This window comes from Mytilus edulis, chromosome 13 (genome assembly GCF_963676685.1).
Source record: "Mytilus edulis chromosome 13, xbMytEdul2.2, whole genome shotgun sequence".
In the NCBI taxonomy this organism is placed as follows: domain Eukaryota; kingdom Metazoa; phylum Mollusca; class Bivalvia; order Mytilida; family Mytilidae; genus Mytilus; species Mytilus edulis.
This window is the reverse complement of record NC_092356.1, coordinates 56,485,335-56,510,227: the sequence shown is the minus strand read 5'-3', so window position 1 is coordinate 56,510,227 and position 24,893 is coordinate 56,485,335. Positions and strand designations below refer to the sequence as shown.

At 32.4% G+C, this 24,893-nt stretch overlaps 1 protein-coding gene and 1 long non-coding RNA gene across 2 annotated transcripts in view; one reads left to right on the top strand and one right to left on the bottom strand.

Moving 5' to 3' along the window:
* The window catches only part of LOC139502314 (uncharacterized), a 108,553-nt gene that overhangs the window by 4,980 nt on the left and 78,680 nt on the right, over positions 1 to 24,893 (bottom strand). The gene's annotated exons all lie outside the window — the stretch shown is intronic.
* Positions 655 to 23,994, top strand: LOC139501849 (uncharacterized). The gene is made up of 8 exons (XM_071291072.1): positions 655 to 826; positions 1,217 to 1,296; positions 1,814 to 1,896; positions 6,194 to 6,508; positions 8,028 to 8,330; positions 9,960 to 10,044; positions 14,607 to 14,689; positions 23,561 to 23,994. The coding sequence occupies exons 3-8, from the start codon at positions 1,836 to 1,838 to the stop codon at positions 23,992 to 23,994; spliced, it is 1,281 nt and encodes a 426-aa protein (XP_071147173.1). The 5' UTR covers positions 655 to 826; positions 1,217 to 1,296; positions 1,814 to 1,835.

Here is a 24,893-nt window from a genome sequence, read left to right as displayed (position 1 = left end):
TTTTTGTTATCTGGTTTGTTCAAACGGTAAAAAAGAAAGCATTTTCTTGCTCTTAAAGGATTTTGGCTCTTGCTCACTGATTTCTTTAAAGTATTTGCACAAACTATTATAGATAGTGTGAAACGATAAAAAAGTAAAACTGTCCAGCACATGCCATTCAGAACTACAAATAAGAAAACATAACTGATTGCAATTAAGAAAAGTACTAAATAAGAATTTTATCAGGTGAGCGAAGAATGCTCTTAGGGGAATCTTGGTTAAATAAAGGCAACAGTAGTATACCGCTGTTCAAAACTCATAAATCCATGGACAAAAAACAAAATCGGGATAACAAACTAAAACCGAGGGAAACGCATTAAATATAAGAGGAGAACAACGACATAACACTAAAATGTAACACATATAGACAAAATCCCACGAGAATAACAAATATAACATATATATATAACATCAAAACCAAATACATGAATTTGGGATAGACAAGTACCGTGACACGTCTTATCGCAATGTGAATTTACACTCAAAAATAAGAGAAAACAACCGACACAACGTTATAATGTAATACACACAGAAACGAACTATAATATAACAATGACTTAAACACTGTATAATTAAATAGACAATTTTCATACTTTTGTTTTATCTAGATATTGGTTCATCAAACAGTCCTTATAATCAGAGTCGGTAGAGTGTGACGTAGTGACCATTCAAATGAAATTTCCAGCCTTTCAAACAGCAACTTTAATGAATGAGCTTGAGATTACATGAACAAGTCTTAGAATTTGAAGATCGATATTAAAAAAAGTTTTAGCATTAGCTGCACAAGGTAATGAATGTGACAAATGTATGAATGTATGTTTGATGAAGAAGAGAGAAGCTTTTACATAAAGAATATTGCAACAATTTCAGATCAAGTGACTAAATAAGCATGGTGTCTTTGTCTGAGACTTGACCATTTCATTTGTTCATGCCTGTAAAATTTTAAATAAATATCATAATTTTAGTTAATTTGTATTTTGGAACAATATTGACAGTTAAACTTGATGTACTAAGTAAACTTATAAGAAGATAAAATGACTTAAGAAATTCAAGTTTGTCGATTAAATTGCAAAAAAATTAAACGGAAATCGCGGAAAACACAATCAACTTCGATACGTAGTCTAACTAAAATATTGAGTTACTTTGGAATAATGGAATACAATATGTTCTGATTTAGAAATTCAGACGAAAAAGTCAAAGCATTTTCGGCGCCCTTGACGGATGCAACGTTTCTTACTCGAATGTAAAGACGCAATAGTAAGTATGGAATATTACTCCCGACCAACTCACCCCAGTTCACCTTTTACATGTAGCTTTTTCTTTTCATACTGACTTGTGAATTATGCATTCTTGTATGTATATCATGTAGCGAACGCACAATCCTAGTTTGTGTTTTTGTTTCTAAAATACTAAGTAAAGAAAATTTTCGGAGAAGTAAAGCGGGGGAAAATATAAGTCTTTAGTCTGTTTACATATAGTCTATGAAAGGTCAACTGTTACTAATTTTATAATTTAAACCGAACTTAAAACCAGAAATTGTGATTACTATTATTTAAACGTCGTCAGATGACCGTGACATCCGCAAAAACTTACGAATCAAGAGAGGTGTTTGATTGCCTATGAGACAACTACTGTATCAAACAGAGACAATAGGTCGGGGAATGCGAAGTGATTTTAGAGATATACATCTAATGATGTTTACTATCATTTCCTGAAGCATAGCTTTATTACGATATATGATTGATTGTTAATTATAATTTGTTATTTCTTTAAGCAACTGTTGTCGAAGAATACTGATGACGACTCTCCTATCCGTTTTCACAATGACATTGGCAATGAATCCACATTTCATCACAGGTATGACCGTTACAGTTAAACGTTTTATCAATGTGGCCGTATTGTTATAGGCCTTATTTGTACAACATTTATCAAATGTATTAACATTGTACAATCTTAGTGTACAGGTTTTAACAGGTCAATTTGCTAAGCTTAGAACTAACACACATACACACATGACAAATTAAAAAAAAACACGTCTTTTTCTTTAACATTCCCTTAACATGGACTATGGAAACATGAAATGAATGCATATACTACATAATACTGCATCGATAGTAACATCTAAATCAACATTAATTCCAACATATAGAATTGTTCCCAAGTTTTAATAATAGAGTTATATCTATTAGTGAAGGGGCCACCACCATCCCCTAGATGAATTTCTAGATATGTGTAGATTGAACACGAAAAAAATCAAAACTGATGAGAATACCTGTATCTTTACTTGTATTAGGGTGTATAACACAGGTAGGGTGATCGGACATCCTAAGGATGTTTTTATTTCTAGATCATCTAGATGTTCACTTATATAATTATATATATATATATATATATAAATCAACTTTAAAATATAAATAAAACAACTTGATTAAATAATCTCAACAATTAAATGTGACTAAGATTTTCAATGTTATTCAAAATTGCTTGAATGTTACGAAGGTATTTTATGGTTACTGGACTATTTTCACCATTAATTTAAGCCTTAAGTAGATTGATGGTGTCAGTTGGTAGAGTTTAGATTATATTGCAGGATTTTTTTTTTTTTCAATAATATATATATATATATATAAGTATTATATAAAGCAACTGAATAAATTAAAAAAAATGAGTCCTTATTTTTGGTTTTGTTAAACCGAGAATTTAATATAATTATGATAATAGAATTTCCATATCAATCCTTTATAACCGTTTTGAAAAAGGAAATGTGTTCCAAAGTAACAGTAAAAACTTATTTCAATCAAATTTAAGTAGTTTTTGTCAAATTAAAGACATGTCATACAGAAAGCACTTTATTATGGTTTAATTACCACAATACATAAGTGTTGTACAGGTAAAAAGAAAGTCCAATTGCTTAAACTCGTGTATTACTTATCTGGTATATTCGAAAGTCCTTGTTATTTAAGTTCAATAGGATGTCTCAATTTTGATTAAATGTTATTTAGACTGGTATACCTCTGACCAGGTGTGATCTTTTTAATGAGTTTGCCCCAAGCAAAGGTCATACTTTATTTATCACTAATCAGAAGAAAATTTTTTTTCTGTAATTTTATCCCTTTTTGATATAAATTATATATAATATAATAAAAAAAATCCCAAATTACAATAATAGATAAACAATTTATTGTTTTGTTGGCTGTTGTTATTTGTGTCAGTTAAAAGGAAACTTGATTTTAACAGTTAAAAAAGTAGAGATTATTTGGTCCAGTATGGTTCAGACTGGTCGAGTATTGTTCGGATCTTTGCTTAAATATGTTTAGACTGGAAAATATGGCGAGAACGCGTTAAGACTGTTTCAGACTAGTGAAGTAATAGTTCAGACTATTTTCAATGGCATAGATAAGGGTCAAGTACGAATCAGTACAGTCGAGTATGGTTCAGACTGGGGTGGAGTAATGTCAAGTAAAAGTCAGACCAATTCAGACTTGTAGAGTAAAAATTGTACAGTCGAGTTCATATATAGGTCATTTCAGATTTTTGCTGGTTTGTAGTGATAAGCCTTGAACATCTCACGTTAAAAGCGAGTAATCCTATTCTCATGCTGTGTATCTATGGCTTTTGTTTTATTTGTAATAATCGAATTGAATCATGAACTGCATTTTGTTAATATTCTTTTATTGTATAATTGCTCTTGATGTTTATTAAATATTGTAAAAAATAATCCTGTCAACAGTCCGGTTTTTCCATACTTTAAATAAGTGAACAATGAATACCATTGAAATAACTTGACACTCAGTCAATCAGAACTAAGGGCGAACTATTTAACTTGCAGAAGGTATGTTGGATGTGAACAAAAATGTTGGCTTCCAAAAGTTAACCTAAAGATTAGCGAAACGAAGTTGACTGGGTTTATAAATTGCAGGGGAACATGACATTCTTTTTACTAAAGCGTATCTATTCCGACCGAAAGTTATTGTGTGTTTTCTACCAAGTCTATCAGATACCATCTTAAGCCTAAGATGTTATCGGCCGATCGGAGAAGTTTAATCTATATTACTAAATGAATAGAGTTGTAGTGTTGCTTCTTTCACATAAAATCCACGAATGTTGGTGTATACCCTAAAGGGGTAATGAACAGCGTAGTTTTATTATTAGCCCCTTTCAAGATCTTTTATGTGGGTATTTGGGGGTTAAAACTTGATTGACCTTCATGACGTTTGGCTCTGACATTTACGTGCCGTCATCATTGTTGTCATTGCACGGCTTCTTGGTAAAATTAAATCTTATTTTGCAGCAGATACGTAAATATTGACCTTACACTGAAACAATTAGTGATACATATTCCCTTGACGCTCTCTGCAATTTAACAACATATTTTTACACAACAAGAGCTTTTACTTCCGGGGAACCGTATTAATTCAACATGAAAAGGGGGGATTACTTCAGTTATCGGTTAACAATGGGAACCGAAGTGCAGTTGGAATGTGACTCACTCTAATTCATATATTAATACAAACATTTTCAGCCCTTTCACATATAACTTTTAGAAAGGTATATCGTCTGTGACACGCTTCACACAGATTTAAGATTTAGTATCGCCTTTGGCTTTCAGCATTCCTGATGAAGGTAAATCCGGAAAAGCTCTTCGGACGCAAGAAATTATTAAACGTGTTGTTTTCAATTTTTTACATCACTGGGTCGATACCTCTGCTGGTGGACTATTTCCCCCGAGGGTATCATCAGGTCAGTAGTCAATACTTCGGTACTGACATGATTTAAGAAACGTTACTAAAATTGTCTGTTTATAAATTTTGAAATTATTAAGAAACTAAGGTTTCAACTCCCTCAGGCAAAGTTGATTTTAGATGAATTTGGATATTTATTTTAGGTATTTTTGACATAAATCTCTTCAACGGTTTCGGTACTCATACATCTTCTGATTTCAAATGTTTGACTTTCAATGTTCCTGATGAAGGTAAATCCAGAAAAGCGCGTTAGACGCAAGAAATTATTAAACTTGTTGTTTTCAATTTTTTACACCAAAACTATATAAACTATATATATATATATATATGTGTGTGTCTTCAAATTTTGAACCAAAGTTTATTTCGTGGGTATTTTCTAGTTTGCAAGACATGGATAAGTAGGGTTATGACAAAAAGAATCTCGTCTTTTTTCTTAAATAGTTCAATGGAATATACCAAACCGTTGTTGATAAATACTCCTTATCAACCTTACAAATAATACATTCTAGTCATAAAGTAAAGGTTTAGGAACTGACGTTGTTTATCATCTTTAATACGTGTTATAGTGTTCTTCAATTATTTAGATTATAACACAGTGTTGGCTGCTGAACACCAATTTTTGACATTTTTCCTGTTATGTCTGTTTGTTTTCGACACACATTGCTGTCAATATAATGTAATTTCATGCGATTGTCATATAAGTGAGGCTTAGCTATAAAAAAAACCCAGGTTTAACTCCTCATAATCTACATAAGGAAATGCTTGTACCAAGTCATATATATGACAGTTGTTTTCTATTTGTTCGATGTGTTTAAGCTTTTGATTTACCATTTGTTAACGAGCTTCCTGTTTTGAATTGTATTTTGAGTTAGATAATTTTGATATAATTGTACTTTTTCTATATCTAAGTCACGACTTTGGGTCGACGAAAAAAATCGTCATATTCTATGTTATACTTTTATATCTTCCTTTCGTTTGAATTTGTAGAGTGTTGTAATTATTTTATATGTGCAATGTATGTATTGCCAATTCTTTATACTAAATCCATTATATATGGTCTGACTGATGATTTATTCTGGAAGACATTAATATTTTCTTTGTGGTTCATTGCTTTGAACTAGCTTTAAGTAACTGTGTGCACTCGGTACATCGTGTCTTAAGCCTTTTTGTTCAAAGTTTATGTGTTTGTTTCTTTTAATTTTGTATCTCAAGGTTTGACGCTTATTATATTTAGTATGGGCATTGCTCATTGTTAAAAGAAGACATGTTCTCCTTAATTTGCTTACATATATACATTTACGAACATGCTTCACTTTCATATTTTTGTAAAGCCGTCCTCTCTTTTTTTAAACATAAGCGTACCTTATCTAACTTTAATATGCAATCTTCTTTTAACTTTACATATATTTTAGGTATAGACTGGACAGTTGATCAAAAAGTATTTACTTACGGGCGAAACGTAACGTTATTCTGTAACATTGGTAATTGTTGCTTTTACCGGGCGGGTTGGAACAAAGGGAGCTCTAAAGAACTCATACCAATATTTATTGATGTAACGAATCTTAAGGATGATAGCAATGATAAATATGGAGGAAAAACAAACAAAAGTGGATTTTTTTTAACAATACGTGATTTTCAGGAGGTTGATCTTAATACTGAATATTCCTGTTCGTATGAATTCAATGTGAGCAAATGGAAAATTATGCAGAAAAACGACGCATTCAAAGGTAATCATTGATAAAAAAAACTATTTTAATTAAAAACAAAACCGTATAAGGGTGAGTGATATTCACTTACTTTTTATATATCTATAAACACAAGATAGCAAAAAACACAAGAGACATTTTTGATACTGTATTTAATTGGTTAACGTCTCACACAAACATAAACATGTGTAATGTGTATGTTGTAATGCATTTGTAGGGTTGGGAATAAGAGTTAAGCAGGGATGATGAAATTTGAAAAAAGTGTTCCATTGCCTAGTATTCCTCCGGTTCTGACGTTATGTAAACTTAATGTATAATTTATGATTTATCACTACAGTGGATGGCATTGACGATACTAATTCACATTTAATACATCTACTTAACGGACGTTATATAATATATTATTTGAATCATGATTATCTATTTTGTCGGATTTGCCCTTTCGTCAAATGGTTTATATGATGCAATGTCCATCATATAAACAGCTTTTAATCATATGATGCCAACGCAAATTTGAATTTAGTGCTTTCAAATAGTTCTCATAGATAAAATAAAAAGGATTGTCTTCTTGGTTGATTAAACTGCAAGTTTCATTGTATGAATGCATTACTTAATCAAAAATAGACATAATTGTTAAAACTAGACAAAAAATAAATATAAACAGATAATAAACTTTCAAATCATATAGCCATGTGCTTGGAAGTTGCATTATAGTTCTAAATTTAGAGTGATTTTGAAATAAATGTCACTGGCCTCTAAATTATTGAAAAATACGGCCGTGTTTACAACTAAAAAGTTCTCATGAGTACATAAAACCACGAAGGACTACCCAAATATGATGTAGTGTGGAAAATAAGACGACGCAGTATATTTGACCGAAAAGACAACTCTCAACCAAATATCAGATAACGTTGAAACCAGAAATTATAGGTCACTTTTAGGCTTTTAAAACTGCTTAAAATTTAAACTGCATACAAATCTATTGAAGGCGCATACACATGTCTTTATAAACGAGAACACGAAAGGGCTGGATAATGTAAAATTCAACGAACGCTAACAAATATGACAAATAGCAAATACCCTTATTTTAGTCATTTGTCTATTTTTTTTATATAAGGGAAATACATCATTAAATATATCAGGTGAACAAACGAGATTTAGCACATTAAAACTTTTTGTTATAAATATGTTGACATATCTTCTTCGTATTTAATAACACCATCTTATATCAGCGCCGTTTCATTAATCTAAGACTTTTATAATCTATTTATTTAAGTGTATGAACGTCTATTTAAAACAATCTGATTACAATAAACATGGGGTTGGTATTTTATCATTACTGTTATTATCAGCAACACAATGTTAAATCTTCAAATTTGCAGATGCAAATTTGTGAATTTGCAGATGCAAATTTGTGTTCTTCACTCGCCGGGATTCGATCTCATGCTGTTGGGATATCGATATAACACCGCCAGCTCTAGATCACTCGGTCACCTATACTATATATATATATTCATTTATTTATCTATGTTGCTTTTAGATCTTGAATGGATTGTTGACCAGAAAGTGTCCAGTTACGGGCATGATTTAACCCTATTTTGTAATGTTGGTACATGTTGTGAGTATCAGTTTCGATGGTCTAAATGGAAATCAAAATCTCAGTTTAGCCCACAATACATAAACGGAGATAAAGATTATAAATATGATGAAAAGCAAAATAGGAGTGGCTTTTTCTTAACTATTCGAAACCTTAGAGAAGATGATTTGAATATAGAATACTCGTGTGTGTACAATAATCGTCCAGGGAAACGAAAACATTTGCTCAAGTCATATGCATTCTACAGTGAGTAGTTTACTCTATTGTACTTTAATTATTACGGCTACAGTAATTTATATAGTGTTCGAAGAATGTACTATAGATTAATTTATATTAGAGCGTACCAATTTTCGTGGTTAATGTAAACACAATTATGGAAATGATCTGTAGACTTACATTGTAAAATGGGAATATTTGATTTCATCGTATTACATAAAAGAGGGACGAAAGATACCAGAGTGAGAGTCAAACTCACAGATAGAAAATAAACTGACAACGCCATAGCTAAAAATAAAAAGACAAACAGACAATAATAGTACAGAAGACACAACATATAAAACTAAAGACTAAGCAACACTAACCCCACCAAAAACTTGGGGTTATCACACAAGTTAATACACAAGCCTTTGTTAACAATACACTTCGTTGAATATATCTATTCGTAGTTCACAGGTTTTCACAAATAAGTGAACATTGGTATCCCACGAATAATAATATCTAAAACTGATATGGCTTCGCTATGACGTATAGGATTGTACAAAACGTCCTACATAAGACACTAAATATCTAAATTGCAGAGATTGTTAAAACATTCACCTAATTCTTAATTCTTATATGCTTAATGTATTACGTGACAGATGGAACGTCATATTTTGTAATAGCATTGAGTAAATGGTGGATTCTGCATATGCGTTACAGGTAGAAATTTCTGCTTTAAGTGGTTGATGCGCATGCGTTATCGAAGTGATTTGACTAGAAGACATTATAATGGCTATCTCGTGTAATCGTTTTTTGAAAGTTAAGGTCATTGAAAATTCATTTTATTTTCCGGGCTTTCAACGGAACTTTGCCGGATATTCCATATAACAATTGATGATGCATTCGTACTTTGCTCAGTATTTTATGCATTTTATTTTAAACGGACTTTATCGGATAACAAAATAAATATGTAACGATGCAGTTACTAGTTTTCCTATGTGATGGCACAAGTAGGGTTGCAATCATAACTCATTAGCCTGATCAGCATGATACATATTTGTAGTTTTGACGTTGAATATTTGATAGATATACAAAGCAATCATTCAAGGGTCTAGTTATAAAAAGATATAAGAAAATCATTTACGTAATACGATACTCAATGTAAAACTTGTGTCATGCACTTTTTTGGAGAATTTTTTTTATTCTGGATATACCGTTTTATCTAGAAAGGAGATACTAAAATGTATACATTAACAAACTATTACCAAATATATTTCATAAACGAATTAACCTTGAGAAGCAGCATTCCAATTCTGGTATTTGAACATAATTATTATTTACTGTTTGATTGAGTTTTGTTTAACGCCATTTTCAGAGATATTGTGCTATTTAGTTTAGGTTAGGTTTTTTTTGGGCAAAGTAACCTGGCGTTCCCGGACAAAACTAAGCACTGAACTTCGAACGGTAACTGATAATCTTGTCGAGAATAGAGTCGAGCGTACACAAGTGGATTAAAATTCACAACCTCAGTGATGTAAACTGACTAGTGACGAAGTACTTTGACTTAAGCCACTCGGCCTCCGCGTCACCGAACACGTTTATGAAAAATAAATCTATTGTAGATTGTGTATTAATTATCCAGTAGAGTTTTTAAACTATTCCATTTCATTCTTATAGAAGAAAGTTCTGTAACTTTTAACCCAAGCTTGGAAAAGGAAAATGAAAACAAGTCATCAGCACTGAATCTGGTTATTCCAATATTGTAAGTATTCACAACGTTGCCTTAATGTACTTTTAATAATTTTAATACTATTACGATTTTTCGAACTACTAAAAACTATACCAGCTATATTGTTAATTTTATTTAGATAATAACAGAATGAAAGTCGTCGTAAAGGTATACCCAGCCCAACGTCTCAACTGACCGAATAGTATAAATAGAAAATATAAACAAACATCCTATTATTTACTTTATGTGTGGTAATGTTCATTACATGCATCGTAAAATTATAACTCAAATGATCTCCTAGTTCCCTTTTAAAATTCGTACAGGTAGAAAACGATGTTGTTCCTAAAAGATTCAATTATGAACCGTATTTGTATTCTGTCGTTTCAAAACTGTTCAAACATAATTACAAAATTCAATTAAAAAAAAGGACGAAAGATACCAGAGGGACAGTCAAACTCATAAACGAAAATAAACTGGCAATGGCATGGCTAAAAATGAAAAAGACAAACAGACAAACAATAGTAAACATGACACAACATAGAAAACTAAAGTCTAAGCAACACGAACCCCACCAAAACTAGGGTTGATCTCAGGTGCTCCGGAAGGGTAAGCAGATCCTGCTCTACATGTGGCACCCGTCGTGTTGCTTATGTGATTACAAATCTGGTAAAAAGGGAAGTGAATTGTAGTTACGACGTAAGGAACATATCCGATATCGTTTGTGAATCGGTTATGCTATAACGGTAAACCATGTCGTAAATGTCGGTCATTGAAATATTGATTTCGTTCTAAAAAGGCAGGCGTCAAGCAAAACGCGACAGGGCGTCATGCCACACCAAAAACATCTGCATGGATCACTAGATAGTGGCATAAAATTCCATTATTTTCATTTTTAAAAAAGGGGGATTGAAACTTTCCAATATGCTATTAGTCATTAAAAAGACTTTTTAGAAACATGTGACCATACGAAATTCCTATGACAGAGCAGAAAATAAAACAGATATATTTGTCTTTAAGTTAAGACCATTTTTAGCCGTGTATTATTTGGGGAAATCAAACACGCAATCCTTTTAAACTTCTGTCACCGCTCTATATGTTGAAAACGATGTATGATCAAAACAAAAAGATATTATAGATAAAAGTGTCAAAAAAGGGGTACAGCAATCAATATAATGTTATAATCAAACAAACAAATATATCAATAAAGAAAGACAAAATTTTTATTAATTTTACCTACAATGTAAAAGTAAAACAGTTCCTCCATATTCAAGAATTGGACGCACAATAGATATATACAAAACAGATACCTTTAGAGACACTGAATTAGTAAAACATTTAGTGATACAACCTAACCACTGCTTTGCGTTTTCACCACATGAAAAATTTGGTCCACACGATTCAGTTGATAATGTTCTTTTCCAACGAATTCTGGTATACATTTTATCACATGATATAATTAATGCATCGGCAAATGTTACAACTTGTGAATCAAGTGATTGCTCTAACGGTTTCTCCTATTTAAGGACAAATATGCAGAACTTGTTCAGGACTTCAGTTGGTTTTTCTTTGGGTAATACAACACCATAATGATCAAACAGAAATATTTAACTTATCGATTTAGAAAATAAAGTCTATTATAGTTCCATTGATTTGTCTCACTAATTCATCCATAAAGTCAGACTATGCTTTAAACATAACATTAATCGTATCTATCCTTCTTTTGCTCACAAAGACTTCCGTCTGCCAACACTTGCTTATATTTAAACCACTGTTTTCTACGATTTTTTTAGCTTTATCAGCATATTTGTATCGTTACAAAGACTTACCGTGACGACTTAATAGTCTACACTAGTAATAAATGGACCCTTTATAGCTTGCTGTTCGGTGTGAGCCAAGACTCCGTGTTGAAGATCGTATTTTTAACTATAATGGTTTACTTTTTCCAAATTGTGACTTGGATTGAGAGTTGTCTCATTGACACTCATACCACATCTTATATCTATTAATAGTTTTTATCGGAATAAATGTATGAACATGATTGATATATCTTTGAAAAATTTCCAGCAAGAATAAACCGATCTCTTTTCAAACAAATTGGTCTTGTTTGTTTGTTACAATTATTCATTCTTTCTACATAAAAATAAACATAACAAGATAAAGCATGCTGTCCGACGGTAGGCAAACGATCGAACAGTTTAACCGATTTATGATCATTTAAACCAAAAGGTTCGTTGACATAGCAATCTGAAATAATACTTTGTATCACTAACTATAATAGGTATGGCGAAGCCTAAAACGGTATTTTCACTTAAAGATTCATTAGCTATTGTGCTAATAGATTATCACGAATAATGATTAAAAATGATTTTGATAATGTTGACGACGCTTCTAATTTCTGCCAATATATTGGTCAAAAGTTAAAGTCTCCTATCAGGGTAAAGTTACTACACAGCTCCTTTTGCATAGGTACTATTTCTGTACTAAAAAAAATGCAGTACTGGAAATTTATTTTTAATATTTAGTACTATTTCTTTACTTTAAAACTATTGTAATATTAAGGTACTTGTATTGTACAGAACTTGATTTGTACTAAATATTTTGGTTCAGAAATAATACAATATTCCATGTTTGAAAATTATAACATTAAGAGATTTGAAATAGAAAAACCTTCAAAATGCTGAAAATGTGACAGTAGTAACCAAAAATCTGTAGTACCTAAATTTCAAGTACAAATAAAGTACTGATTTTAACAAATTTTTCAGTGGTACAAAATTTCCAGTGGTACAAATTTTTAGTACAGAAATAGTACCTATGCAAAAGTAGCTGTGTAGTTATTGAATAACATATTCTCTCGATAATTATGATTCTTCAGCTTCGGGTCTGCAGCATAGATAAATGACATTATTATACTTCACATTAAAATGACGTATTTTGATTGGCTAGTACGAGGGTGTAAATTTACTCTATCACATGGCTGAGCGGGTGACAATTTTTTTGAATGTTACACTCTCTTCTGGACAAATAAAAAAAAAAATGATAATTTAAAGGACAGTGGTAAATATGCAATATGGTGATCCATGGGGGTTCGAACTTCCACGACAGGTTCTTGTGTTTTCATATTTTTTTTTCATTAGTTGCCCACTCCGGATTACCTAGTTTGTGCCATGCTCAATTTTCTTGTTTCTTAGATCCTTCGATTGATATCACGAACACTTTTTCCTTTATATACAAACTGTCTTTAACTGAAAATTAATATCATCAGCATTTCTAATCTTTGGAACATTCAACCTGATAGATTTACGAATATCAACTGACTCCAGAACGACTGAAAGTGATCTTGTTTTTAAAACATGGTATGGATGATGTCTCTCGGCGGATTTGACAGAATTATCTTTGACATTCTCATTGATTTCAATCTGTTTAGTTAGGAGTAGTTTTATTGTTCAAATATTTGAGTACATTTTGTACTAAAGGGTTTAATCACGGCCGGGCAATCTACGGATAAGAATTTTTTTTTCAACTTTTTCTGATGTTTACATTAACAGTGTATAACATGTTTCAATTCTTGTCTAATGTGGAAAGTCAACAACAAGATCTTTAACTTTCATGTCTAATATTTTTAAATCAGACTCAACTGTATTTACCAATTCACAATTTTGCAACGGGTTTCAATGTATGCGAATAAATGGAGATGTAAAAGGGGGTACGTCATAGAGGCAGAAACATAACTTCTAACGACATCTAGAGGGAAACATAAAATATCTTCAATAGATAAATCTCTGTACACTGCTCTTGATCGAAAAGTGTCATTTCACTTACACCATATTCTCAAATTAATAAAAATGAATTGAAACATAACATAACTCATCCTCTTAGTAAGGCCAAAAACATATTTCGGGTGGCTACACAGTTATCCGTGGCAGTCTAAATTTCTCCGAACTTAAAACCGGACGCCTCTATTACAGAACCTTCCTATTGTGTGCATTGTTAATTTGTTTTCTTATACATAACATATTTGCCACTAGACGTAAAACAACCAAAAATCAATCAATCAAAAATGGGCGGTGTCCGTTTTATTGATTTATGTATTTCTCAGTCCTGAGTGCTCTTGCGTTCATTTGTATCTGTCACGTAATGATGTCGTTTTAGCGGTATTTTTAATATTAGCTGGAGGTTTGGCTAGCCATAAAACCAAGTTCAAACCACCGTTTTTTTTCTTTTTCTTAAATGGTCCTGTACCAAGTCAGGAATATGGCATTTGTTATCTAATAGTTCCATTCTATGTATGTTAATTGTTTTTGTTGACTTTCAGTGTTTCTATTGTTACGTTGTTTCACTCTGATAGTTGATATTTTTTCCTCGGTTATGGTTTTACCTGGATTTGTTTTCTCTCCATCGATCTATGACTTTCAAACAGCGGTATATACAACTGTTGCCTTTCTTTAACGGTATAATATATTAAGGAACACACACAATGATAAACATAAGAATACTATAAAAAGTAATATAGTTATCTTCATGTATTAAAGAATATTTGAAATTACTGGAAGCAAACTCAATGTAATTAACTTTAAAAACTTGTTTTTCTCTTATAGAATTGGAGTTGCTGTTCTTATTTTTGTAGTTTTCAGTTTGATCTTTTTCCTTCTAATAAGAACGAATTTCTGTCGCCAACAAAGTAAGTATTAAAGTAGATACAATTCATGTTTTTTTATAATGAGTTTGTTCACCCCATATAACCCCGAATGCATCCGGACATTGACGGGTTCAAAACGATAATCAGGACACCGTTTGAGGTGACAACAATTTCGAGTGCATTTCTTAAATTTATGTAAGTATATATCAATGTGTTTATAAACATTGCCGTCTATTTAATTATAAGGTTTTTGAAAGTTTTAGGTTAAGTAAAACACGTTAAATAAAATTGCTAAATACAAAACCCAGCAATTTCCTATATTTTATGAGGTAAACATTGTTTGTCTTGCTTTAATTTTTATGTAGCGAATTATTAAGCAATGATAAACACATAAAATTGCAACGTGCTGTCAGTAAGTCCAAATAAACACGATATCGTTCTAAATAAGCTTATATAATACTGTAACGTTTGTTACATCAAATAGTTCAAGTGGTTTTTTTTCTTACAAATGATCATTGTACCATTTGTTTTCTAGCAGTGTCACAACCACATTTTTATTTTGAATGATAAATCACTCGGGCTAATCGAATTATAATAATAAATGTATATAATGACTGCCTTGAAGAAAAGATGACGGAGTCTGACAACACTAAAAATACTGAAACTGGATTCAACGACGGGTTTTTATGCAAAGTTCTTGTACGTCTTACTCTATTGTAGTTTTGGGACACGTTTACATGTTCGTAGTTGCTATCATCTTCGTCATTTGGTCTCTGGTAGATAGATGTCTCATTGGCAATCAAAGTACATCTCCTAAAACGTCAGGCCCGTTTGAACACCTCCGTAGTTATTTGATTATCGAAACGTTATGTTTGTTTGTGACTTTCGAAATTCTAGAAACATTGCAGTCTTTGATCACATAACTATCTCGTTCTCTCCTTTATCCCATCGGATGTGTTAAAGCAATTCAAAATGAACAACAAACGAGTTGAACATGGCTCTGCTGCGTTTCTTCAATATTGAACCTGCTACGGCATATATTATGACTTGACGTTATATTAGTCGAAAGATTATATACCATCCCTTTAAAATGGAAAAGGTGAAGGCATACTTGTTTTAGAGCTCACGGGGTTTTAGTATTTCTATGTTGATGAGAAGAGCTCTTTCATTCGCATGCTTTTTCTAGCGAATGCATTCATATCAAATTGTCAAATTATATGAACACGTACATGTTTCGGGAAGAGCTAATTGTAATGAGGTTCCACCATAAAGAACAAGAACTCTTAACAGCCCCCTTTTCCCCATCCCGTTTCGTTTGTTTTCCTTGATTTCGGTTTCTGTAATTTCAGTAGTAAATTCATTTTTTAGTGAATCTGTCTTAGCGGTTAAGCCTCAAACAGCAACCATCTATTGAGATCATAATAAAGGATCAACAAACGCATCTTAAGTTATTGATAGATTTTGTCATGCTTAAAACAGAAGAAAAACAATTGTTATGACTTTTATATATTAACCGCACCATGGTGTGTGTCGTTTCGGTGTTATGTCGTTGTTCTCCTCTTATATTTAATGCGTTTCCCTCGGTTTTAGTGTGTTACCCCGATTTTGTTTTTTGTCCATGGATTTATGATTTGTGAACAGCGGTATACTACTGTTGCCTTTATTCATCACCTTTGCCTCCTAGAGGAAAGCATGATACCTCCTGGCCTTATGAACAGAATAAACAATAAATATATTACGTACATACTCTCATGACACTTACAAAAGAGGAAATATGTAACAATAAAAGATATGTCCATGGGAATTATTACAAAAACGGAAGAGCTAGATCTTCCTTTACTCTACTGAATACACAAATCTGTTCCTTACAAGCAACATTATATTTCAGTGTCCATCAAATGTGCCATCTATTTCCAAACTATTTACATCTTTCTTTCTTCAAACCAGGCTCAGGGTTCCTTTGACACTACCTACGATAAGGATGGTGTGCATTAATCGTAAATACTAAACGAACCAAACGATTTGTTTAGAATACATGCAGTGTATGTCTATGTCTTTTTGTATTAAAGAAAGACCCCATTCAGATTCTGCGAAATATTGAAAACAATCTAGCATTCTCCTTTCACTACACGTTTTAGTATGAATATGATTTCCTCTCACTAAATGATTTGTGTTCTTGACTTAAGAAAGGATCTATCCCAATTAATTTAAAATAAAAGGGCACACCTAATTCTGCTTCATATATGTATATCTTGACTAAGAAAAAGCATAATTGATTATGCTGATCGGTTGTAAACAAAACTTTACCATCAAAGAGTTGTTTTTAGAGAAGATTTAAGGTTCCCAATGGTGAACTTTCCATTTTTATGTAGCAATATTCCCATAGAGCCTTAAGGGCATCCGATACAGTTTCAAGGGAGTTAACTCTTGGCGCGACGTTAAGCGTTTGAATTCCTGCAAAACGTCACTTTTTCGGGACGTAATGCGTGTAATTTTCCGTAAATAGAAACGTAATTGTGGATTTTCGATACACCAATTTCTGTTTCTCTCGCATGCTAACTTCTGCACCATTAATACTAGTGCATTTGATTCTAACAGGATAACAGTCATAAAATCATAAGAAATAAAACACATAACTGTTTCTGTGAGATTTTCAATAAAATATCGTATAGTGAGCAATTTCAAGACGACTGACCCTTTTGGTGTTTTTAATTTAATGCATGTCAATTATCATTTTTATTAACATTCATCAGCCATGATTTGGTCCGGATTCGAGTTTCTGACATTTTATTAAAGCACAGAAAACCATTGATATTTTAAAACAAAATACCGAAAATGTAGGTACACGAAGAAGTAAATTTCCTAAATGAAAAATTCATTCATTTTTTTTAAAATTAATAATGGTATACCGCTATTATTAACAATGATAAACCTTTGATAAAAGAACAAAGTTCCTATTTTATGTACCCCGCAATGCGTCGCTCTGTGGTGAAAAAAATATATATAGTTATAATTTACCAATAAAATAACGCTATGAGTGAATTATTTGGATTAAAGTCGCAACTTGCCAACCTCTCCCCCTCACCCCCCCCTCCCCACCCCACCCCCAAAAACAGCAATAGAAACTGAGGAGAAATGTATATAATAGTACACGATGGTAAAAGTGACTTGCTTTGAAATCGTAAGTAAGGTGGGTATAGTGTGGAAAGTTGGGAGAGAAACAAAAACAAAAAACCCAAAGCTCGGGGTGGGGGTGTATAGGTTATTTGTCGAGTCCTCTCGCTATTAATTTAATCATTATTGTCAAATCAAAAATTTCAAAATTATGGTATAGTTTATTTGTCTGGACAAAAACATCCTTTAGAAAATTGAAGATTCTCCTTTATAAGATTCTTTATTTTTGTTTTCTGACAACATAAAAAAAAGAGTTAATGTAATTGTCAATGAGACAAGAAAACTCTCCACAAAAAACAAACATGACACAGAAATTAACAACTATAAATGTAGGTCACCGTACGGTCTTAAACAATGAGCGAAGCCGATATCGCATAGTCAGCTAGAAAAGTTCCCAAAATGACAATGTAAAACAATTCAAACGAGACAACTAAAGGCATATATAATTTATGTACAAAAGAAGTTCCGTTTGCAGATAAAGACCTAATGTAAGGGGAACAAGACAAGGCACATACTGGTCAGTACTTGCCGAAAATTTCCAGACAGGTTCTTTTCAATACAATATTTTTATTTTTTTGGCAAATTCAGTATATGCCGAAAATGATGTTGAAATCTAAAATATATCGTATAATAATTTATAATAATTTATATAGTTCAAAACCTCCTTTAATACTTTGTCTGTGCTGTCCTTATAGACGATCCGAGTTGTCTTATTGACAGTCCGAGTTGTCTTCTTATACCGGCGATACGAGTAGTCTTCTTAGATCTTCTTAGAGTGTACTCGGTCCGACTTGTCTCCGGGTCGAGTTGTCCAGCATTCCATGTAAGTAACCTTTGTGTTGTGATCCAGTGGAAATAAGTATATACAAGTGAACTTTAAAACTGTTTAGGAGCTTATACATTTTATTCAGTTGTAATCATTGACTCGACTAAAAGTTTTATTTTATGAATAAATGCGAAATTCGGAAAAGTGATTAAAACGGGATTAAAAGGATTTTAAGGAGTATTGTAATGAAACGGCAGCCCTGAAAAAAAAAACAATACAAACAAACAACATCTATAGGTCAACATATGATATAAAATAATACACAAGTGTGTACAGAACATGTACCTGTATGTCAAGTTCTAAAGTGCTAGGAATCTAATTTTAAAGGCCGTAAAAATTATCAGTTATTAGTCCGTGATAACTTTTTTATAGATGTTTCTCACAAACAGAGAGAGGAATTTATGATTCACATGATTTTATTTCCGAAAACAATATTACCAATTTAAAGGTAGCTCTTTACAAGCAATATTTACACATATAAAAAACGTCGCCGGTAGCTTGCAGAGATAACGTCGAAAGTGTCTGCCAGCGACGTCGTGCATTTTAGCGCTAACGTTGAGGTTACAAACGGGGAACGCAATTTTTATGATAAATCTCATTTATCATGGAATCCAGCACGGTGACATATATTTTTTATTTAAGATTTGGAGAAAGCATGACAAAATGCAGTTTATGTAGAAAAATGATAAAAATTACATTTTCAGAGACACATTATTCCCATATTTTTAGGTTAAAAAAAATACCACTTTGAGCATCTGGTCCACAATGTCAAGCAAGGTTTGAATATTTTTATAGTCATTCGTGTAAGAATTTATTTTTCCCTTATTGTCTCTTATCACAGATTCAGATTGAACCCGATCTTAATAATTTACGACGAAGAATATCTGCTCCAAAAATTTTATAACATTGCCTAACTTTTTTTCAAAAATGCACAAATCCCCAATTTTCAGCCTCAATTTTCTCGAAAACAAGCACGGTGACCTATGTTTTATTTTGTGTTTTATTTTATTACTCGCCAAGGCCTACAACATATATCAAAATTATAAAAATGACATTATATCGAGAAACTGTATCGGATGCCCTTAATATGAAGTATATCTCTCCACTGATATTGTATTCCATAGCGCTTGTATTTCCTATTATGATTTTCATGATACGGGGTTGATGCTCAATCAAGGAAGCTTTACAACCAAGTAGTCAAAATGGTGTAAATACATTCATCTCTTGAAAACATTCTGTAACATCACCAGGACATGGCTAATCCTTATGGAATATCTGTTTCACAGAATCAGTATTATCGTTGATTTTATTAAACGCTATAAAGGTGATGTCATTGATACAGTTAAGGGTGTTCGCTTCTCATTTTCAAAATAATTAACTTTTCAAAACACTAGTTTATATTGAGAGGGTATTAATAAAGGAATCGAAAGAGCAAAAAATATATATAGGTCAATGTGCTTATTTTAGAAATATTAGCCATTGAAATTTTGGCGAGAAAATATACTCTCTTGACTTTACATAGCTTTATTATTGTCAAGTTTAAGTTCGTAAAAACTATTAAAAATAACTAAAATTTTATAAGACTTTTACCGATGGTTTCTCATTATACGTGTAAAAGATTTATAAAAAGAAAAATGGGGGTCAATAGGCAATTTTTTTAAGGCATTCAAATGGATAAAACCAGAGGATTCCGAAAATCTGCCAAAAATCCCAAAATATGACAAGCGAACTTTCTAAAGTCTGCCTCATGTCTTGACTTACACCTGAAACTGACAGTAATTTTCGGTTTAAAATCTAGCATTACGACAAAAGAGATGATTTAAATTTTTCCATTGTGAACCTTCCATTGACGTATAGAAACATTCAAACATCCCCTGATTCCAGAAAGTATATTCCCTAGTTGATATGCTATTCAAGGACTTGCATTTTCTATAGTACTAAAGTAATTTCCACGATAGAAGGTTACTGTTGGTACAACTTTTTGGAATTTTGGATCCTCAATGCTCTTCAACTTTGTAATTGTTTGGCTTTATAAATATTTTGATATGAGCGTCACTGATGAGTCTTATGTAGACGAAACGCGCGTCTGGCGTATTAAATTATAATCCTGGTACATTTGATAACTATTTACACCACTGGGTCGATGCCACTGCTGGTAGACATTTCGTCCCGAGGGTATCACCAGCCCAGTAGTCAACACTTCGGTGTTGACATGAATATCAATAAGGTGGTCATTTTTTTTTTATAAATTTCCTGTAAACAAAAGTTTAAATTTTTCGAAAAACTAAGGATTTTGTTATTCCAGGCATAGATTTCCTTAGCCGTATTTGGCACAACTTTTTGGAATTTTGGATCCTCAATGCTCTTCAACTTTGTAATTGTTTGGCTTTATAAATATTTTGATATGAGCGTCACTGATGAGTCTTATGTAGACGAATCGCGCGTCTGGCGTACTAAATTATAATCCTGGTACATTTGATAACTATTTACTGCATACAATGCAAGGAAGCTAATGCACCAAGGGTTCAAAGTGGTAAAGTTAAGTAATTTTATAGTTTACGGACGCTATCTTGGTTTGGTGGATTGTTATTGAATATCTGTGCTGTGTATAATTACGAATATACTCCACTAATCTTAACCATAATCCAGTTCTCTTAATTTCAATTTTGATATTAACTGGGGTGACTTATGACCGGATTTGTACTTACTTGCACAACAGAGCGGATGACATATGTATATGAGGAACTGTTTTCACTTCCAAATCAATACATTAAAATGAATTCTCAACTGGCAGCTAGCGATAACCCGGTCGGGCCTATAACATCATTCGGGGATAAAAATATGTAATCTCACGGGATGGGGAAGAGTGCACGTTTAGATCACATAAAATTTTATTATATTTCATTTAATATATGTAGGACTCAAATCTATGGTTGGTTCCAAATCAATGGCAGATTCCTAATCGTTGGTAAATATGACGTCATACCATCCCAAATCTATGGCAGATTTTATTACATTCCTAATCTATGGCAAGTTTTGCAATTTCTTAATCATGGCGGATTTTTGTTATTTCTAAATCCATGGCAATTTTTTGTGCAAATGGAAAACAATGCAGTACATAAACGACCAATGACTTGTCTTAAACAAGTGGAAATGTACAGGTTAACATGTTTATGAACATTTGTAAAATAAACATTCCATAATGGTCATGGTAACATTTTTTTTTTAATAAATGATGAATTTATAAACCTCAATACAGACTTCAGGATTGAAATAATGTGCCCCGTAAAAATTTAGAAAAATATAATTATTTAAATTATCAGTGAATTTTCAAATAATATTTATTTCATCGTAAATACATTTTTACTTATTTGGTGACAATTAAAATAAAAAAGGTATTCGTTAATTCTATCTTTCACTAAATTATTTTTGCCAGCAGTAAAAAGTTTACTCCTTTATTAAAATATCCGGGGCTAAAAAAACAGTGTCCTAGTTTGTTAATCGCGGGTATCGACCGGTACAGCTCATTTTGTCCCTCTTCCAAATAATACACGTAGGTAACATCTTTCTTTAAACCATCCGCAAATTGTTGTCGAGCAAAAAAATACCTTCTTCTGGAATCGGAATCAATTTATGAGCTCCGCAAACGTTTGTGGCGGAAACGATGTAGTATTGCGTAATGCAATTGTGACATAATTTAAAGAATTGCCATAGAATTGTAGAAAATAAAAATATGCCATAGAATTGAGTTGTTTGGCGTTTGTAACGTCACATTTGCCATAGATTAGGAATCTACCATTGATTTGGAACCCGCCAAAGATTTGAGTCGTACATATATACCTTACTAACCAGGTTAGGACAAACCAAAATACTTGACTACTTATCTCTTTAATCGTAACTTCAATGTAAACAAGATACACATGTTTTAAACAGGAAGAAATAGAGCATATATATTCTATGAATCATCGTTGATTAGAAAACCCAGGAGATAATCAAACGAAAACAAAACCACTGGCGGATTCACAAACTTTCATACGGGGGTCCACTGACTGCCATAGGAGGAAGTCCAACTCCAGTCGTGCTTCAATAATCTCATATATATTCAACCAAATGTTTTCCGCCTTTTCAAACGATCCTTTTCTTAACTAGGTTCACAATTAAAACAAAAGTTACTTTTAATAATTTTACCACATCTGTTAATAACTATAATGTTTGTTAAGATTAATCCGAATGCACTAACTTTTTCAATATTCTTCTAATTCATTTTAACATCTACTCAAACCTGATTGACTAGTAGAAAAAAGAACGACATCGTCGGCGTACATTAAATAATTAAGTTGTGTACTGCCTATTTCAGCTGGTACACAATTATCATCCCAAATACACGGTAAATCATTGACAAATAAATACCTCGAAAAGATTAAGACTTAGATTTATTACGGAGGCAAGCTTACTCATCGATGTTTTCTCATGGAATTCAAAAATTGACATTACAATGAAATTTTTAATTTTATTTATGTTCAACATAATGGAAATATGAAATAATAATATATATTACAGGGGAGCGTTCTATTCTGTATTCGTTTAGTGATTCGATATTTAAAACTTAGGTTGGTCAACTAGTCAGATATTATAAAATTCCTTTTTTCATTATCAAAACATTGATTCGGAAGACTGTCTCTAGTTCCTGGTTATTCGATGGAATGTATCAATTTTGCATTGATGAAACGGCCAAAACTATTGAACAAATTAATAAAATCAATATGCCATCAATGGTAATTCAAAACAACCTTACCACGTACATTATAATATGTATAAAGGTTGCCATCTTTTAACGAAAACAGTTTGATTACAGAATAAAGCCAGATAATAGTTTATCTATATTATTGACAAGTTTAATTTGTATACTTCAGATGTTCAATCTAGCCATGAAAATAATCAACAACAGAATACCACAAACAGTATGGATACAGAAATACCTTTGGCAAATAGGAATTTGAGTACTAATGTACCTGCGCATGAAACGATGCCTTTTTTGCATAGCAATCATATACAGCAGGATGATAGAAGTGATTCATTACCACAATTTGGTCCTTTGAAACGTTTATTCAATTTACCTGGATTCAATCCAGGAAGAACATACTCAGATCAACAAATTTCTCCAAAAAAAAAAGATCAAAAACCAATGCCATTTCGTCAAGTCTCCTCAAATTCAGTTCCTCAGGGGACCGATTCGTCTTGTTGCTCTTCTGGTGTCTTGAATACAGAGGATTCTAATTTCTCGCAGTTTGTAAATAATAATCTTTCAGGTAGGACTACATGTTTATATTATGCTTTTAGGGTCTAAATGGAATTTAGAATGAGGGAAAGCAAACGTGTCCTCATCATGTTAATAAAAAAAAAGAAAAAAAAGCAGGTAACAAATAGCATGCGTCCGAAGTGCTTTTCACGATTTATCTTCATTAGGAACGTTCATAGCCGAATATTTGAAAGGAAAGGATGTATAAGAAAGAGGGAAGAAAGATACCAGAGGGACAGTCAAACTTATAGATCGAACATAAACTGACAACGCCATGTCTAAAAATGAAAAGTACAAACAGACAAATACTAGTACACATGACAAAACATAGAAAACTAAAGACTAAGCAACACAAACCCCACTAAAAACTGAGGGTGATTTCAGATGCTCCGGAAGGGAAATCCTGCTCCACATGTGACACCCGTCGTATCGCTCATGTTATTACAAACCAGGTAAATAGTCTAATTTGGTAGTTCATATTCATGAAAAGGGAAGGGTATTGTAGTAACGACGTAAGGAACATATCCGATATCATCTGTGAAAAGGTTATTCCATAACGTTCAACCAACTCATGATGGCGTCCGTACATTTTGCGGAGAAATGTTTTCAACTTAACCATTTGTAACTCTTGGTTTAATGCCTTCCTTTTGAGCAGCAACCCTCTATCAAAGAAATCATGGTAGGAAATACAAGCACGGGAATATCTTATCAATGGAGAGGTATATACTCCGAATGCAGGCGCTGCTGACATGTTGATACTTAGACATGGAAAGTCAACAATTGTGAAGCTGAAAACATCTCTTTTGTCGTAAAGTTTTGTTTTCAACCGACCCTCATTGTCAATTTCTAGATGTAAGTCAAGATATGAAGCCCACCCACCTGTATCTGTTGTATCCTATATATCTAGCTCTATCGGATAGATACGTTCAACATAGTCATAATATTTC

Excerpts from the sequence above, each read along its gene's own strand:
- LOC139501849 (XM_071291072.1), top strand. The coding sequence starts at position 1,836 with ATGACGACTCTCCTATCCGTTTTCACAATGACATTGGCAATGAATCCA. Across the intron at positions 6,509-8,027 it reads GAAAAACGACGCATTCAAAG|ATCTTGAATGGATTGTTGAC; the intron begins GTAATCATTGAT and ends TGTTGCTTTTAG. Across the intron at positions 14,690-23,560 it reads GAATTTCTGTCGCCAACAAA|ATGTTCAATCTAGCCATGAA; the intron begins GTAAGTATTAAA and ends TGTATACTTCAG.